Here is an 18,039-nt window from a genome sequence, read left to right as displayed (position 1 = left end):
CTACATCCACTGCGTTCCCTTCATCTACCAGGCTTGTAATTCTGTCAAAAAACGAGATCAGGTTAGTCTGACATGACTTATTTTTCAGAAATCCATGCTGACTATTGGTGATCACAGCATTCCTTTCTAAGTGCTCACAGACTGTTTGCTTAATGATCTGCTCCAGAATCTTCCCTGGTATTGATGTCAGACTGACTGGGCGGTAATTATTTGGGTCCTCTCTTTTCCCCTTTTTGAAAATAGGGACAACATTTGCCCTCCTCCAGTCTGCTGGGGCTTCGCCTGTTCTCCAGGAATTCTCAAAGATGACTGCCAGTGGTTCTGAGATCACATCTGCCAGTTCTTTTAATACTCTTGGATGCAGTTTATCTGGCCCTGGAGACTTGAATACATCTAAACTAGCCAAGTATTCTTGTACTATCTCCTTAGTTATTCTGGGCTGTGTTTCCTCTGCTGAATCATTTGCTCCAAATTCTTCAGGTCGGGCATTGTTTTCTTTATCAGAGAAGACTGAGGCAAAGAAGGCATTGAGGAGTTCAGCCCTTTCTGTGTCCCCTGTTTGCATTTCACCATCTTCTCCTCTGAGTGACCCCACTGTTTCTTTGTTCTTCCTTTTGCTACGAACATACCCATAAAAGCCTTTTTTGTTGCTTTTAACCTCTCTAGCAAGCCTGAGTTCATTCTGTGCTTTAGCTTTTCTGAATTTGTGTCTACACGTGCTGGCTATTTGTTTGAATTCCTCTTTGGTGGTTTTCCCCCTTTTCCGTTTTTTGTACACATCCTTTTTTAATCTTAACTCAGTTAAAAGTTCTTTAGGTAGCCACCCTGGCTTCTTTAGGCACCTTCCATGTTTCCGTCTCATTGGTATTGCCTGAAGTTGTGCTTTTACTATCTCCCTCTTAACAAACTCCCAGCCATCATGAACTCCCTTTCCTTTTAGTATTACTGTTCATGGGATCTCACCCAGCACTTCCCTAAGTTTTATGAAGTCGGCTTTCTTAAAGTCAAGAAATTGAGTCCTAGTATGCTTGGCTGCTCCTTTCCGCTGTACAGTGAACTTCAGAAGAGCATGATCACTCGCGCCTAATGATCCTTCCACTTCTACCCCACTAACCAGGTCATCAACATTGGTTAGGACCAGATCTAAAATGGCTGTTCCTCTTGTTGCTTCTCCCACTTTCTGGTCAATGAAGTTGTCTGCAAGGCCAGTGAGGAATCTGTTTGACCTTATGCTCTTGGCTGAGTTTGACATCCAACAAATATCCGGGTAATTGAAGTCCCCCATTACTACTATCTCCCTTCCTTTTGCATGCTTGGCCATCTGTTCCAGGAAGGCATCATCTATGTCCTCCGTTTGGCTTGGGGATCTATAGTAAACTCCCACAATGAGGTCACTGTTATTCTTCTCTCCCTTAATTTTGACCCAGATGCTCTCACTTTGGCTTTGAGGTTCTAAATCTTGGATCTCTTCACAGGTATACACATCCCTGACATATAACGCCACTCCTCCTCCTTTCTTGTCTGGTCTGTGATGGAGTGATGGAGCTCATACAAATTAAAAGCCATATAATTCAAAGCTAGTTATGCAGCAGAACCCTAATGTCTCTTTAGCTTTTCTCTGTTTTCTAAGCAATTACTTCTGCATGTGCAAGCTTTTTCCTTGACCGTGAAGGCTAAACCACCTTAAAATTTTCAAGTTTGTATGTTCCTGCCAGATTTTTCATCCTGTGCTGGCACGTGGCACAACTCACAATCGACTGTAAGCTGATTCTCTTTTGGAGAAGCACAAGTTTGGCCCTAATGTTGCACATGAGTGTAACTGGAAAAACCTCCAAGACGTGACTTAATACCTTAGCAATACTGCATAGAAGTTTATTTACTTGGGACATGGAGCTCTGGAACGTAAGCAAAAAAGATACAGGGCTCTGTCCCAAGGAGCTTGCAGTCTGATGTTTTGATAGGAGTGGAGATGATAAAAGGAGGACCAGAGAGGGCTGTGCAAGGGCTTCATGGAATAAATAGTTTTTGAGGGAGACGTTTGAAGAAAGAGTGAAGTAGTGCCCAGAATTCCTTGTAATTTTACAACATTCATTAGATAGGGCCTTGTTCTTTGCAATCTGTGTGCCCATACTGCAGCAGAATCTGTGGTTAATCTTGTTCCCAAGTAATGGTAATTGAGTTTACACTGAAGTGAAAGTTAGAAATATAAAAGGAAAACAAAATATTAATGTTCAGTGACCTAGACAGCATTTCTGTTCCATGTCCGAAATTTCCTCTGAGGCGTTTTTTTGAATCCCCTAGGAGTAAGGTCTCTGGGAAACTTCATTATGTTTTTAAAGAACGGAAGCTGAATGAAAGATGCAAGAAGGAAAGGAGTGGTTGAGTCGACAATTATTTTTTTTAAAGGGTGATATTCAACTAAATTTTACACTAAGTGAACCCAGTGAAATTAAAGTTTATGACTAAGTATGAGTTCTGATTCGCGGTTGGCGCTGTGGGTTAAACCACAGAGCCTAGGGCTTGCTGATCGGAAGGTTGGCGGTTCGAATTCCTGGAACGGGGTGAGTTCCCATTGCTCAGTCCCTGCTCCTGCCAACTTAGCAGTTTGAAAGCACGCAGTGCAAGCAGATAAATAGGTACCGCCCCAGCGGGAAGGTAAACGGTGTTTCTGTGAGCTGCTCTGTTTCGCCAGAAGCGGCTTAGTCATGTTGGTCACATGACCCAGAAGCTGTATGCTGGCTCCCTCAGCCAGTAAAGCGAGATGAGCACCGCAACCCCAGAGTCGTCCGCAAACTGGACCTAACGGTCAGGGGTCCCTTTACCTTTACGAGTCCTGATTAGCTTATGAGGAAATTCCTCAGAACACTACCTGAAGATGACTAAAGTAGAGAATAAGCAAAACTAGCACTGGGGGATAAGAACACAAAATAAAACATGCCAAAATAGAATTTAGAGTTAAGCTGAAATGTGTCTTTGCCTTTCAAAACTGTTTGTAATTTGCAAATGGCCTTTCTCTCTTTTAGCTTTTCCATAGGATAGAATCACAGAATTGTATAGACCATGAGGGTCATCTAGTCCAACCCTCTGCAATGCAGGAGCCTTTTTGAACCCATGACCCTGAGATTAAGAGTCTCGTGCTGTGCTGACCAAGCTATCCATCGAGGCCTTCCCCTTTACCTGCTATGACTTTTGCCATCCTCTCTGCTGCTTCGCTTACAAGTTTTCCTTGTGGGTATCGCCACAGAATTGCATGGTGGAATTTTGCTGTCCCAATTCATGTGACCTTTTGAGTAGGCTGGTGGTTAGGTTTGGTGGTGTCATATATCATGTTGTGGCACAGCATTTGGTGCATAATATTACAGAAGCCGTTGCTGGCATGACAGCAAACACGGTGGTAGAGGGGAAATTTAGAAGCCATGGGAAAAAATAGTTGGCTCCCTTACCTCAGTTGTGGTTTTTTTAAAACACTAGATTGTATATAGATTGACCTGCTACACCTTCAATATAAGAGGCCCAGCACTGAGCATCCAAGTGTCTGAGACCTAGACTGTTCTGCTAGCCACCTTGTGTTTAGGATTAAAAGGCACACACATCTGTTCTGCAAGCAGGAACTGCACTATTGGTTAGCATGTGAATACAAGAAGAAATGCAAATGCTAAACATGCAAATGTTAGCTACTTACATACCTCACAGTTAAATATTAATAATAAATGTAGCTGTTTCTTAAGCTGTGTAACATAATATGCACAAATTGAATTATACACAGACTAGCTTTCTTTTTCTCTCCCCCCCTCCCCTTTGTCAACAGATCAGCTGTCTGAAAGGGAAGTGAGAAGGTTGTACAGGGCTAGTAAAGGGTGCAACAGACACACAGACAAAGACATGTGAGCAGCTCACTAGACTCAAGGATCTGAACTTGTGCTACTGGGCTGTTTTCTTTGCACATTGTTTACATTCAGGAAAGCTATTTTTGGTTTTCCCAAAACAATGCTGTTTGACCTTCCCATTTTTAAAGAGCAGAATAATTAACTTCATTAACCTCAAAATCAAAACTTTTCTACATTTTAAAGCACATTTTTAAAAAGCAAAACAAACCCATTATTTGTTTGCAAACGAGTCTTCCTGGAATTCTTTTTAAGGTCATCTCTGTGGGTGTCCTTTATTAAACCTCTTAAAATATTTATTTCCCTCTCTATGTTATAAAATGATAACGTTGCTTGTATGATGACTGAGAAGGATGTTTTCCTTCCAATCGTTTGTTTACAAAGTAAAACAGATTTCACACATTTTAAGAAGGCTGTAAATTCAAGGATACTTTATATTTGTATTAAGTTCGGATTTAGTTTTACAGTTCCTTTAAAACAACAACAGAAACATTGGCCATGCTTTCAATTGTGCCCAGATACGCACTGGAAGGTATTAAAACAAATTTAAGACTGATTTGGTCACCTGCGGGCTGTAATCCAAAACATCTGGAGGGCACCAGGTTGGTGAACAGCTACTCTAGAGTAACACAGTACCTAGATTTTAAAAGGAAAAGGCCTGCTCACCGGTGGCTTCTTTGCTTGCTTTTATTGTCTAACATTTAGATAGCTGATGGTTAGACTCCAGCATTAAGAGTAAAATAAAATGGGATGTTCTCCCAAGACACCCCCATCCTAAGCAAGTTCTGAACCTGCCTGCCCATTGAGATAGTTGTCTGAGGCCCTCCTATGTGTCCCATTATCCTGAGAATTGTACCCAGCTGGGACCACAGAGAGAGCTTTCCCTTTGGTTGTTTCCAGTCCTGAATTTTCTTCCTGAGGGATGCTCATCCTCTTTCCTCTCTAACGGCTTCTCATAGGATGGTCAAAGGGACATAAATAATTGTTCTCTTTTTGAAGTGGTTTTAATTACTGCAGTTAAATCAACATTTTAAAAATAGGAGGGCGCTTTCTATTTTTAAATTTTAGTGCTTTTATGGCTGCTTTATTATATTGAATTGTGAAATTGTAACTGCAATTACGTTATTGTTTTAACTTAGCTGCTTTGGACTTGTTGAGGAAAGACTGGGTATAAAATGTTCCAGAAATAAATTACATATTTGCAGAGAATTGTAGATTTGGAAGGGATCCTGAGGACCATTTAGTCAAAAATCTCCTGCAATGCGGAAATGTGCAGCTGTCCCATACGGGAATCAAACCTGCAACCTTGGCATTATCAGCACAGCACTCTAACCAACTGAGCTATTCATCGAGTCGTATTATTTTAAAAAAAGATGTGAAACTACCTGGGGTTTGGCCTAGGGACATTTTCAACAACTTGTAGGTGGGTAATGCATCTTTAGCAGGTGGCCTGCCAGAAGCGAGACAGATGATGCAATTTTACACTTTCTGATTTGCTGTATTTTGAGATGTGCACAAATATGCAGTGGTACCTCGGGTTAAGTACTTAATTCGTTTCGGAGGTCCGTTCTTAACCTGAAACTGTTCTTAACCTGTAGCACCACTTTAGCTAATGGGGCCTCCTGCTTCCGCTGTGCTGCCGGAGCACGATTTCTGTTCTCATCCTGAAGCAAAGTTCTTAACCTGAAGCACTATTTCTGGGTTAGCGGAGTCTGTAACCTGAAGCGTATGTAACCTGAGGTACCACTGTATTTGCGTGGGTACTTTAAAGACAGACAACCGGCACTGAAGAATGTATTTCTGTTCTGTAGGATACAGACTACTGGATGTTGGCTTGTGGCAAGTTGCATTAGAAAACTCCAAGATTCAAGAAAACAGCCCTAACAGTATGCTGGTAAGTTTAGAGGGTGGTTTGGAGGGTCACTTCACGTGGGGTGGGGTAACGAAAAAGTTTGTCTTCTAAAATTAATAAGGGTACAGTAGAGGAAGATGAACAGAGAACCTTCAAAATCAACTTGACAGAGTTGGAACCACTCCACTGAAAAAGTCATATAACAGTGCCAGAAATGGCCACCTCTGTTCTCGAAAGGCTGAACAATATTAAGACCATTTAAATGTATGAGCATATGACATTGCTGCATGTTGTCAAATGGTGGGTCCATGTGGCAGCAGCATCTCTCTCTTTTCCAGCCTCACTATCTGGACTTTTAATGAAGATGCCAGGATTTGAACCCGGGGCCTTTTATGCACAAAGGTTGTGTTTTACAACTAGGTGGTGGTTCCTTTTGATACGCTAAGTAAAGAAATTGTGCTGAGAGTCCAGCTTCAGCTTTCTGTAAGAAACAAGGGTTAGAGTGCTTGGCTTGGACTAATAAGACCCATGTTCAAATCCTCACCCAGTCATGCAATACACTGGGTGACTTTGTACTGTTTCTTAGCCTTGCCTCTCTCACAGTGTGGTGAGCATCACTGTGAGTCTACTAATAACAGACTTTTAGCAGGAAAGGCATTCCTGCAAATACTCATCATAACAAGCTACTAGCATTTTTTTTAACTCTTTAGCAAAATATAATCAATTTGGGCTAACAGAATAACAGTATATTAAAATAACTTACAATTGCCACTTCGAGTTAAAATTTGTAAGCTAGGGTTTTAGTTGTGTGGTTGCTAAAAGCAATTGTGGTCCTTTAAAAGATACAGGAAAAGCCCTGCTCACCCTTTTGAGGCCTTTGAATTTCTGTCTGCTAACTGGCAGAATAAAACCTTGATTGAGATTTTGCATGAGTGGGATGAATGCCGGCTGTTGAAAGCCAGAAACAGATGATCATGATTTGTATCCTTACTTGGAAGTTGCTTCTTAATTGGCATGCTTGGGCATAATGATGTTCCTAACATCTTTATCATGTAAATGGCCTCTCATGGTTGAATATGTATTGATCTCTTTGGAACGCTCACAGAAGCAGTCTTTCATGTTGAATTACCGGAACTTTGCACTTCAGCCTGAGTTATATTGATGCCTAAAGGACTGCCTCCTTGCTTGCCAGAATGTACGGTTTAAGAGGCAATAGTTCAGCTGCAGACCTGATCAATATCCAGTAACTGCAGCATAGTTGACTCATCTTCTAGGACAGTTTGAATATGAGCGTGTTTTGGCGTCATCAGAACGATTGCTGTCATCTGTCCTAGCATGCTCTTCTTCCTTCCAGCAAGCCACTGAGATGATGCAGGGAAAGATGAGTAAGGCTCCAAAAGGCTGCTTTTTGCCACACTTGGCTTAGGGTAGTACAGTGCTTCCCAATTTCTGCACAGCAACTTGGATGTCAAGGTGCCCTGCAGGATATATATGCTCTACAGGTAACAGATTATTCCTGGCTTTATCTTGCAGACTTCTTGATCGCCAGCCACTGTCCATCTTGGTTTTTATTGCTATAATCTGCCCTAGTAGGGATTAATCTAGGGTAATAAATCTTGATAAGGGATGTCCAGCTTCTGTAAAATCTAGGCCTATTATGTTCTTCTGCCATGTTTCGTGAGCTAGGGGCTTTAGTTTTGTTCTGCAAACATGTCTCTTTGCATGTTGTCAGGTGTCATAGTTGGCCATCACAGTTATAGAGCTCATATCATGGAAATGCAGAATTGGAAGGGACCCTGAGGATCATCTAATCCAGTGGTTCTCAACCTGTGGGTCCCCAGATGTTGGACTACAACTCCCATCATCCCTGAGCTCTGGCATTGCTAGCTAGGGGTGATGGGAGTTGTAGTTCAACAACATCTGGGGACCCACAGGTTGAGAAAGGCTGACTAATCCAGCCCCCTGCAATGCGGGAATATGCAGCTGTCCCATAAAGGGATCGAGCCAACAACCTTGATGTTATCAGCACCATGCTCTAACCAATTGAGCTTTGTGGACTATCAAATGGGCAAGTTTATAAAAATTTACAAATTGCACCCAAAGGGGGACTTTTAATAAACAGATATTTGTTCCTTTAGTTGTAACTTGACATTGTTTTTCTTCTCTTTGTGATTGAAATTGTGTAAGTTGACGCAGCTAGATGACCGTTGGATCCTTTCCAACTCTACAATTCTATCATTTTAAATTGATTAAAATTTGGTAAGACTTCCAGTGGCTATGTTGAAATTGCCTTTGGGACCAGATTTGGCAGGTGGGTTGCCTGTTGGCGATTTCTCAGATAGAGAGTGGCATTCTTGTTATGCAATTGATAAACTTTTTTATTATAGGAATCCTAATAACGTTGGGCATCTATTGCTTATTCACATTGACTTATCTCCCAAGAAAATCTGTAAATCTCAAACAGAGATACAATTACTCAGACCACTCTGTGGTCCAAAACCTTGTGTCTCAAATGTCATCCTGTGTTGTGGCCAGTTCCCATAGCATTTTTTTCCCAAAGAACAGAGTGCTCTTTTATTCATTTTATTGTAGCTGACACCAGGTCTCACTTTTATTTCCACAGTTGCTTTTCTTCTCTTAGCGGGATATGCTACTTAGTTGATTTTCTTTTACTTTCTGTGGCCTTCCTGGTCTTTTCTTCCTTCAGCACTGCTTCAACCATCCTCAACCATCCCCAACCAACTCACCCTCCTTTTGTTTATCTTCACACATCTCAAAAGGTGGGTTTCTCTTCTGCCTTCAGGCTGCCTTTGTCGCTGCCTTGTTGGACCTTGATATTCTTCTACAAACTCTCTACATCACTTTATGATGCCATGGAAGGGGACACTTGTCTGAAACGAGTAGTTGCAACTGGAAACCAATAGGGGAAAATGCTACTAAAATTTCATATCGTTTATATAAACATCAAACCGGGTGCTCCTATGAATAAAACAGCTTTTCACTCTGAGTGTTCAGTAGCACTGTTTCATGTTAAGGAAACTTGTATCCTTTGAGAGCCAAGTCCGTAATAAGAGAGGTCCTAAAATTTGCTTTGGTCATTGATGAGAGGAAATTCAGTCTTCAAATCACCAAATAACTTTGTTTTTGTACTTCTGTTAAAGATTGTCTGCATACTTGAAATACGAAACGTGCCTGTATAAATGAAAGTTCTACGTTGCAGTTGGGCCAAGAAATGTCTAAAGAAGGGGGTTGTTTCCCCTCTCTCAAATGTTACCATCAAATACAAAAGAGCAGGAGTGCTTTCTGAATCACTCTTAGCAGCTGTTGATTCAGATTTAAATGCTTCAGATAATAACCCATTCGCCTGAAGTTGTTATCGGGAAATCAGAAATGCTGGAACATAGGATAAGTGTTTTGGCTTCTGGCTTTGTGAGCACTCGTCAACAATGTTTATAAAGTCCCAAGCTATATGTGACATTAAAAACACTTCTCAATGACAGGTGTATCTTTAAAAACTGCAAATAACAGCCCGTGGCCCCTGAAAGAACTATAGCAGATGATGAAGCAAAGTTTATTCCGTGTCCTGTCCCAATAAATATGGTTGATAAGCAAGTGCTATTTGCATTAGGAAGGAATGTTGCTTTCTGATTAAAATAGCAGTTCCGGAAGAGCAATTTTTGCTGGAACCGTGCTGGGTGGAATGGATCAAACTTCACGTCATCACCTACTGAAGTCTCGCGTGGGGGAGGCAGTAGCTATTATTTGCAGTTTTCAAAAGATACACACTAAGTTAAACCATTTCATACATTCAAGGGAGTAGTCCTATACAAAAGAAGCTGGCGTAAATTAAGCTGGCATAAAATTATAGCAGATCCAAACCCCATTCAGGAGCAAGACTACTTGCAAGGAGCCAGCATAAAATTGCTCCCGAGTGTATCTTAACTTTTTCTTTTCTAAATTAGGTGTTCATCACAATGGCAGGCTTGCACCTGGTCTGCTGTTCCAAGTGTTCCTGCTGTTGTAAGATTTGTATAAGAACCACAACAGTGGAGTGTTAGTTTACTGTTGGGTGATCTTCCAGTGTATTGGAGTTATTTCCTCTTTGAAAAGGAATGTGTGGGCAGTCCTGGCCAAAAAATGGCAGTGTGGTGTGCCTCTTTCAAACAGACCAGCCTCCATAAACCCTTGCCTTGATTGAACCTGGTGTATCTGCCACTAGTCTCAGACTGGGAAGAAGAAACAGTAGTCAGAGAATTATAGAATTGTAGAGTTGTAAGAGACTCTGAGTGTCATCCAGTCCAACCACTGAAGTTAATGTGAGAAGGAGTCTTTGCTTTTTGAATAGGTAGCTGTAACTTCTATTTCATATTACTCTTGCATTCTGCATTTAGATTTTGTTGCCCCAAACTGTTCTCAAAATAGTCTCATATTTTTCTTGCAGAAATCTAATTTCTGGAACGCCACATTATCGCCTACTATGTAATTAAAAATAATTAAGTCTTTGAAATTACATATTTTCACTCTCAAAAATAAGGGCCCTCATCACGCCTCTGTGATTGTCTGCTTTTGGTGGCAAAATGTCAGTTTCAAAAAGTTATTTTAAAAAGCTATTTAATGAATGGGTGTAATCTTTTCATCCAGATTTTCAGTTTGTAATCTGTTAGTGCAGGAACTTTCCCTACCTTTTTTATGTACACTTTATCTAAAGATTTAATTAGTTTACACATGGTTTACCACAGATAACATAGGAAGAAGAATGTAATAATATATCTGCTTACTGCAAAGGAAGGGCCACTGAGTTCACTGGGACTTTCTCTAAAGAAAGTGTGCACAGGATTGCAGCCAGGGGCCTCTTTCCAAAGTGCTGCCTAAGTGCTTGCAGCCTGGGAATTCTGTTTCTTCTTCTTTGTCTGTGTGCTTCCAAAATCTGATCGGAGGGTCTCCCAGCCCTCTGGAGATGATCTTGAGTGTGCACAGGGGAGGAAAGTCTGTTGTGCCCACAGAAGTCTGTTCCATGAGTAGAGCTGCAGACTTGGACTGCTTCTTGAGTTACCTGTTAGGAAAAATAAAAAGGAAACCAAAGAAAAAATGCTTTTGAGTAGTAGTAGTAGTAGTAGTAGTAGTAGTAGTAATAATAATAATAATAATAATAATAATAATAATAATAATTTATAATTTATACCCCGCCCATCTGGCTGGGCTTCCCCAGCCACTCTGGGCGGCTTCCCCCAAAAATATTAAAATACTGTAATACATCAAACATTAAAAGCTTCCCTAAACAGGGCTGCCTTCAGATGTCTTCTAAAAGTCTAGTAGTTGTTTTTCTCTTTGACATCTGGTGGGAGGGCGTTCCATAGGGAGGGCGCCACTACCAAGAAGGCCCTCTGCCTGGTTCCCTGTAACTTGGCTTCTCGCAGTGAGGCAACCGCCAGAAGGCCCTTGGAGCTGGACCTCAGTGTCTGGGCAGAACGATGGGGGTGGAGACGCTCCTTCAGATACACTGGACCAAGGCCGTTTAGGGCTTTAAAGGTCAGCACCAGCACTTTGAATTGTGCTCAGAAACGTACTGGGAGCCAATGTAGGTCTTTCAAGACCGGTGTTATGTGGTCTCGGCGGCCGCTCCCAGGCACCAGTCTAGCTGCCGCATTCTGGATTAGTTGTAGTTTCCGGGTCACCTTCAAAGGTAGCCCCACGTAGAGCGCATTGCAGTAGTCCAAGCGGGAGATAACCAGAGCATGCACCACTCTGGCGAGGCAGTCCACAGGCAGATAGGGTCTCAGCCTGCGTACCAGATGGAGCTAGTAAACAGCTGCCCTGGACACAGATTTGACCTGTGCCTCCATGGAGAAGTGCGAGTCCAAAATGACTCCCAGGCTGCGCACCTGGTCCTTCAGGGGCACAGTTACCCCATTCAGGACCAGGGAATCCTCCACACCTGCCCGCCTCCTGTCCCCCCAAAACAGTACTTCTGTCTTGTCAGGATTCAACCTCAATCTGTTAGCCGCCATCCAACCTCCAACCGCCTCCAGGCACTTGAATTGTTGACGCTGGGGGTACTTGGGAGACCCTTAATGAAATTTACACACCTGACTCCCAATTTTACACACACACACACACACACACACACACACACACAAGCTTGCTTTTCCACATATTGATGAGTGCAGCTGAGACAAGATGACTGTGTTAAGAATAAAAATATCTCAGGAGTAAGTCCTCTTAGGTATAGTGGGATTTGATTCTTGTGTAAGAGTGCAAGGATGGCAGGCCTAAAGATGAAAAAGGATTGCAAGAAGTGATGGCAACTGCTTCTTGCATGCATCTACTGTTTGCTGCAAATTCTTCCTTTGTGTGAAAGGAGAACATTCTAATAGTGGCTTCTCATAGAAAGTTTTAAGAGCAGCCAAATTAGTCAAATACCATGTGCTTACCTCTCCGTGAAATACCACATTTCTTTCCAGATTTCTAGTTGTGGAATTGCTGGTAGAGTGTGTTCTTGGAAATAATTACTGGGGTTTTTTTTTACACTTGGTCCTAAAAATATATAAAATAAAAGGTCAGTTTATTAGACTGCATGTAGTCTCCTCAGTCTAACCTTGACCAAGAACTACTTGTGCACCACCAGCAATCTATAAATATGAAGACATGGAAATGATTTGCTTCTGGTCTCCTCATTTTATTTTTTTAAAAAGGTACACATCTGTGTTTTTTTGTGAGCCTGCTGTTCATGCAGATGTGTTCACTCACCTAGAAAATGTTTAACTGCCAGGTTTCTTTGTGTAGGTGTCTCCTTGTGGATAACTTGTACTATCTCAGTTTTTTGCACTGTTGAAGAAATGGCCCAGTGATTTTGGGGATTAGTTTGGCTTGTTTAAATGGCAGTCCTATAATTTGTATCCAAGGGTTGTTGAGTAAAGTCTAAAGAGTTGACCTGGATTTTCCCCGAGCATCTTCCCTTTTCTCTTTCCCCCTACCCCCAACTCTTTGGCCGTTACTCAATAATCCTTGGATGGTTCCTCTGTAAACTTGAGTATTTTTTTAATGAACTGCTGTTGTCATTTCCTATTATTTAACAGGAAGCTTCTACCTGACAGGTTTAGCAATGATAATTTTTAAAAGGATACAAGTTATAGGACTGTCATTTAAATCAAACATGCCAAACTAGTCTAATAACAAATGACGGGATGCTTATTGAAATAGGGCATGCAGCATTAACAGCTGGTTCCCACCTGGTCTTTTACAAGGTTCATTTGCTTGCCTGACACCTGTTCAGATGGATGCCTCTTGCTAACGCCTTTGATCCTACTACTGCCAGTGACTGTGAGCCAAGATGCTGCTGATCCCCTTCTGATCCTTCCCTCTGAAGTGTCACCTCGAATTTGGTGGGGGAGCATTGATGAATGGATTGTGTCACTTTTTGTGATCAGAATAAATTTTCCATTTCCAGTATCCAGAGTTTTTATTTTTTTATTGAAAATTCAGGACCTTTGTTTGATTTAAGGAATGTTGAGTGTTTGTATCTGAGAGCACATGGGTTGGGTTGTTTAGCCTGGAGGTGAGAAGCTGGCAGCATTCCCAGGCACCCGGCTTGAGTCCCTGTTGACCTCCCTGGCTGCATTCCCCAGCAAGCGCAGGCAAGGTCTCGATTGGCGATTCTTCTCAAACGTGAGAAGAACACACCCCCTCTTCCCCTGGCAGGGGAAAGAGATAGACAGAAACGTATTTACATGCTTTTAAACCTGTCTTTGCAGCGTTACAAAAAACATGACTGCTCTCTTCAAACTCCAGCAGTGTTGTGACAAACACTTCCTGTACATCCCGGACAGGAATAAACGGAAGAGCTCATATTACACTCTGAGCTAATTCCGGTGCTTCGCACTGTGAATTGACTGTCCCTCTTTTTCCCACGAACAGTCTCAACATTCCCATCATGTTTACTTTTCAAGCTAGGACTTTGCAGCAGCATTGCTTCATTATCGTAACACTTCAGATGTTGCTGGACTGCTACCTACCATCAGCATTTCCAGTGGTCAGGGATGATGGGAGGAATTGTTGGACGACATCTAGAGGACCATGGGTTTCTCATCTCTGGTTTAGCCTGGCATCAGCTGATTGCATAATTAAAGAGGAAACCGAGAGGAATATCTCAAAGACTGTCACATGGAAGATGGAGCAAGCTCCTGCTCTGGAGACTAGTACCAGAACCAATGGATTCAAGTTACAAGAAAGGAGATTCCGACTAAACACCAGAAAGATGTTTCTGACAGTAAGAGCTGTTCAGTAGTAGAACTGTCTCCCTTGGGAGGTGATGGACTCTCCTTCATTGAAGGTTTTTAAAACAGAGTTTAGGTGGCCATCTCTCATCCATGATCTAGTTGAGAATCCTGCATTACAAGGGATAGGACTGTTGGGATTTCATTCCTCCCATTGCAGGATGTGTGATTGTTTTCATTACATGTCTGTGTTGACATTCCATACTGTTGGAGTCACGAGAAGGGAAGTTCAGTTACACTGTTCCGTTATGTTGCACTTTTGCTTTTCTGCTCTCTCAGAGATGAGAGGAGCCATTATTTATTTGTTTCTGTTTTGTACATAATAAAGTAGCTTAGAAATCCACACCTCCAATGCCTAGCTTCTGCTTGGACTCTGCTTATGTATTGCGTGCACATATCTTCAGATATATGTCGCAGAAGCGCATTGGGAAAGAAGAGTGATGAATCATCCCGAGGGTCACTTGTGGAGGAGAACGCAGCTGCCTGGCATTTTCCAAGTTGGTGCAGAAGCCCAGCGAGGTCCAGCTCCGTGTATCCAGGCACCAACAAGGACTAGATAACTCTCAGGGTCCCAACACTTCTGCTTTATGAAATAATAGTAGTTTTTCCCAATGGTCCATGGAATTTAACTGAAAGATTTGACTGGGGGGGAAATGCAATTTTTTTTTTTTTGCACACTTAATGATGGTTTTATTTTAGGGATGGGGAACCTTTTTGGGTTTGTGGGCCAAGTCCTAATCAGGATCAGCCTCATGGGCCAAATTTGACAGGTGAAGCTGCTGGCAACCACACGGTTGTTAGGTGAGCGGAGCTTCACACCTGTCAAAATCCCTTCCACAGCTTTGCAAGTGGTCCTTGCTTCCTTATTGTTTCTCAGTTCCTACTTGTTCATTCGCTCCCAGACTTCCCTATATAGAGGTGAATCTTAGGATAATTAGTGAGAGCTGGAATTCAAGATTCTGCCAGGGGTTTTGGCCCTAACTTGCTCCCTACTGGAGAAAGCTTTAAAACCTGTTTCCTAACGCTTCAACAGAAGCTTGTCAGCTGTATTGAAGGTGCCGAGTCCTCTTTTAAAAAACAAAATCCCACTTTTCCTTACGTAAATATTTTGAGTGAGATCCTTTCTGCATAACTTAAACGTTAGTCTCTGAGCGCTTAACTGCTGTGCTTTCTCAACATATGGCAGCTGTGTTATCAAGGGTGATGGATTGCAGTGCTGTCATAATTGGTGCCATGAAATGGTTTGGAGGAGATACGGAAATGTGGTGGCGTTTTTGTTATGTTTTTTTAAATTAACTTTTCTTTTTCTTTTCAAAGGTGGCTTCCTTGCTCCAGATGCACAGTAAGTAGTCTGTAGCTGTAAACATCCCCGACTGGAAGCTGTAAGCTTTAGCTTTCAGTCAGATGTTTGCTGCCACCGGCTATTCATAAACAACGGTGGAAGAAAAAGATCCATTATAAAGATCCATTATTTTAAGCTGACAGGCATGGAGGGGTCGTCTTAACACTTTTTAAATAGATGCCAGGGATTTGAACATGGGGTCTTCTGTATTCAAAGCATGCGCTCTTGCCCATGTCCCCCTCCCTCCTTTTTCCTAAACCTTCTTTGCATTCTCTGCCTTAGAACCTGCCCTTTTGCACAAATGCATGTATACAAAGGGGTGCAGTATACATATTATTTAGTAATATTTTATCTATCCATTTTAATGGGACGCGGGTGGCGCTGTGGTCTAAACCACAGAGCCTAGGGCTTCCCGATCAGAAGGTCGGCGGTTCAAATCCGCGCGACGGGGTGAGCTCCCTGCTCCTGCCAACCTAGCAGTTCGAAAGCACGTCAAAGTGCAAGTAGATAAATAGGTACCACTCCGGCGGGAAGGTAAACGGCATTTCCGTGCGCTGCTCTGGTTTGCCAGAAGTGGCTTAGTCATGCTGGCCACATGACCCAGAAGCTGTACGCCAGCTCCCTCAGCCAATAAAGCGAGATGAGCGCCGCAACCCAGAGTCGTCCGTGACTGGACCTAACGGTCAGGGGTCCTTTACCTTTACCTTTTTATCCATTTTAATCATTTACCGGTATATACTGCCCTGCATCCTATCAGAAGCCTCTTAGAATATTTGTTATCCTTCTGTTTGCGTAATGTTTTTGAAGCCTCTGGAAGTTAAGCTTGGAACTGAGTAATAAAATCTGATGTTAACCATCTAAAAAGGCAGGAATGCAAGGGACAAGAAATGCAGGGTGCTCAGGAAGCACCCTGTTTTGCACAACATCCTTGTGATGTCATATGTGACATCCATGTATATGTGCTTGAGCAAGCTATTCCCCACCTAAATGCCAAAAATGCACTGAAAGGACAGACTTCTGCCATTACGGGCTCCTTTTTAGATTACATCATTTATATTTACTCCTCCACTATGTATAGCAGGCCAGCAACTAGGATTTATAATAACCAACAAAAATGCTTTGTTCTTGTTTGTCAGAAGTAAAGCCTCTCTAGTGTCAATTAGCAGTTTTTAAAATAGTTGATTGTTTCTTACTGGTATTCACAATAAGCATTTAGACATGACTGTAAGTTGTGATGATAGGGGGAGGGTATACTTTATTGCTACAAACAAGAATTCTTCAGTGTTCTCGCTTTCTGATGTCTAAATATCAATATGATGCTTACCTTTCAGATACTCTTCTTAGAACAGTTCTAAAAATATGTTTCATTCTTGGCAAACCAATTGAAGTGGATTTATTTACTCTCACATTTGCTCTTACCAGCTGAAGTGGCCATATTGTTATCCTGTTTTGTTTTTTCTTTATTTTCACCTCCTTCGTGGCAGCACTAGAGTGTTAATCTTGCCATTCCATTTGCTCTCTGGCTCAGATCATTTCGAAACCTTCTTTGTGAATTGGAGTGTCACCTGAGCCAATTGAGTACTGGTGTTAATAATGGCTGCAGTTCTAAAACTGGAGCTGTTGTGAGTCTGCAAAATCAAACACTGCGTTTGTGCTATGTACAACCACGAGCCGTTGACACACCTGTTGTCTCAGCGGGGTGAGGGGTGCAGGAACATGATGCACTAAGCTTGCTGAAACACACAAGCTCCTTCTCTGTTCCACTGCGTAGATGGGATGTCTCTCTACTTGAGGTTGCTGGAGGAAGGCATGGTAGTATATGTAGAAAAGATTATTTGCCCAGTCAAGTGGCATTTACACACCTTATTTGTATAATAACCAGTTGATGGGCTAGGTCAGGTTTTCCCAAACTTGAGTCTCCAGCTGTTTTTGGAATACAACTCCCATCATCCCTACCTAGCAGGACCAATGGTCAAGGATGATGGGAACTGTAGTCCAAAAACAACTGGAGACCCAAGTTTGGAGAACCCTGGGCTAGATAATACTTTTTTTAATATATATGAAGAAACAGGTTTCTAATACAGTTAGCTTTCCTGGAAGGTTGCTGAAGGTCACTTTCCCCAGCCTCCTACGCGGATGCAGGCTCCACAAATCCCAAACAAAAACATGGTTCATTCGGATAGTTTCTAAGTAAGGCACTAAGGGCCATTGTTCCCAGGGCAGGTCTAAAAGGAAAATCCAGATGACTGAAGCAAGTGAAATGAGCCATGTGCTACTGGGCGAGGCTTTAAAAAAAGAAGACAAAACAATTGCTGATCATTCTTCAGATGGGGAATTCCTTGTCAACTTGAACATTAACTATGCAGTTGAATTTTTTTTTTTTTAAATTGTCCAGTAGCACCTTAGAGACCAACTAAGTTTGTTTTGGGCATAAGCTTTCATGTGCATGCACACTTCTACCCAGAACAAACTTAGTTGGCCTCTAAGGTGCTACTTGACAGTTTTTAATTTTTTTTATTTATTTTGACTGCGTCAGAACAACATGGCTACCTACCTGAATCTATTAACTATGCAGAAATTGATGGCAAAACCAATATACCAAGCTCCTCACCCACCAGTGAGTTTTCCTAGCTTACTTCAAGGTGCTTGTGTACACACATGAAAGCAAACACAATGTCTTTGTAGATT

At 42.1% G+C, this 18,039-nt stretch overlaps 1 protein-coding gene and 1 long non-coding RNA gene across 23 annotated transcripts in view; both read left to right on the top strand.

Annotated features, from left to right (window-relative positions):
• Window positions 1-18,039, top strand: part of LOC310766276 (uncharacterized protein) — a 38,124-nt gene that overhangs the window by 8,703 nt on the left and 11,382 nt on the right. For 10 of the 22 annotated variants that reach the window (XR_014549988.1, XR_014549989.1, XR_014549990.1 and 7 more), the window contains 2 exons: window positions 5,696-5,778; window positions 12,981-13,183. Coding sequence is in view for 2 of the 22 variants with exons in the window: in XM_083622388.1 (XP_083478514.1) it covers window positions 5,696-5,778; window positions 8,444-8,516; window positions 15,327-15,351 (181 nt within the window). In the remaining 20 variants the exon portion in view is untranslated. Of the gene's footprint in view, window positions 1-3,864; window positions 3,885-5,695; window positions 7,552-7,670; window positions 8,744-12,980; window positions 13,184-15,326; window positions 17,726-18,039 lie in introns of those variants that run through there. The other 12 variants (XR_014550000.1, XR_014550002.1, XR_014550003.1 and 9 more) reach the window with 8 other exon arrangements.
• The window catches only part of LOC310766314, a 125,881-nt gene that overhangs the window by 97,063 nt on the left and 10,779 nt on the right, over window positions 1-18,039 (top strand). The gene's annotated exons all lie outside the window — the stretch shown is intronic.

The sequence above is a fragment of the Podarcis filfolensis genome, assembly GCF_964270895.1.
Source record: "Podarcis filfolensis genome assembly, chromosome: 7".
NCBI lineage: Eukaryota > Metazoa > Chordata > Lepidosauria > Squamata > Lacertidae > Podarcis > Podarcis filfolensis.
The sequence above is the reverse complement of the archived record's forward strand: the minus strand, read 5'-3'. Positions and strand labels throughout refer to the sequence as shown.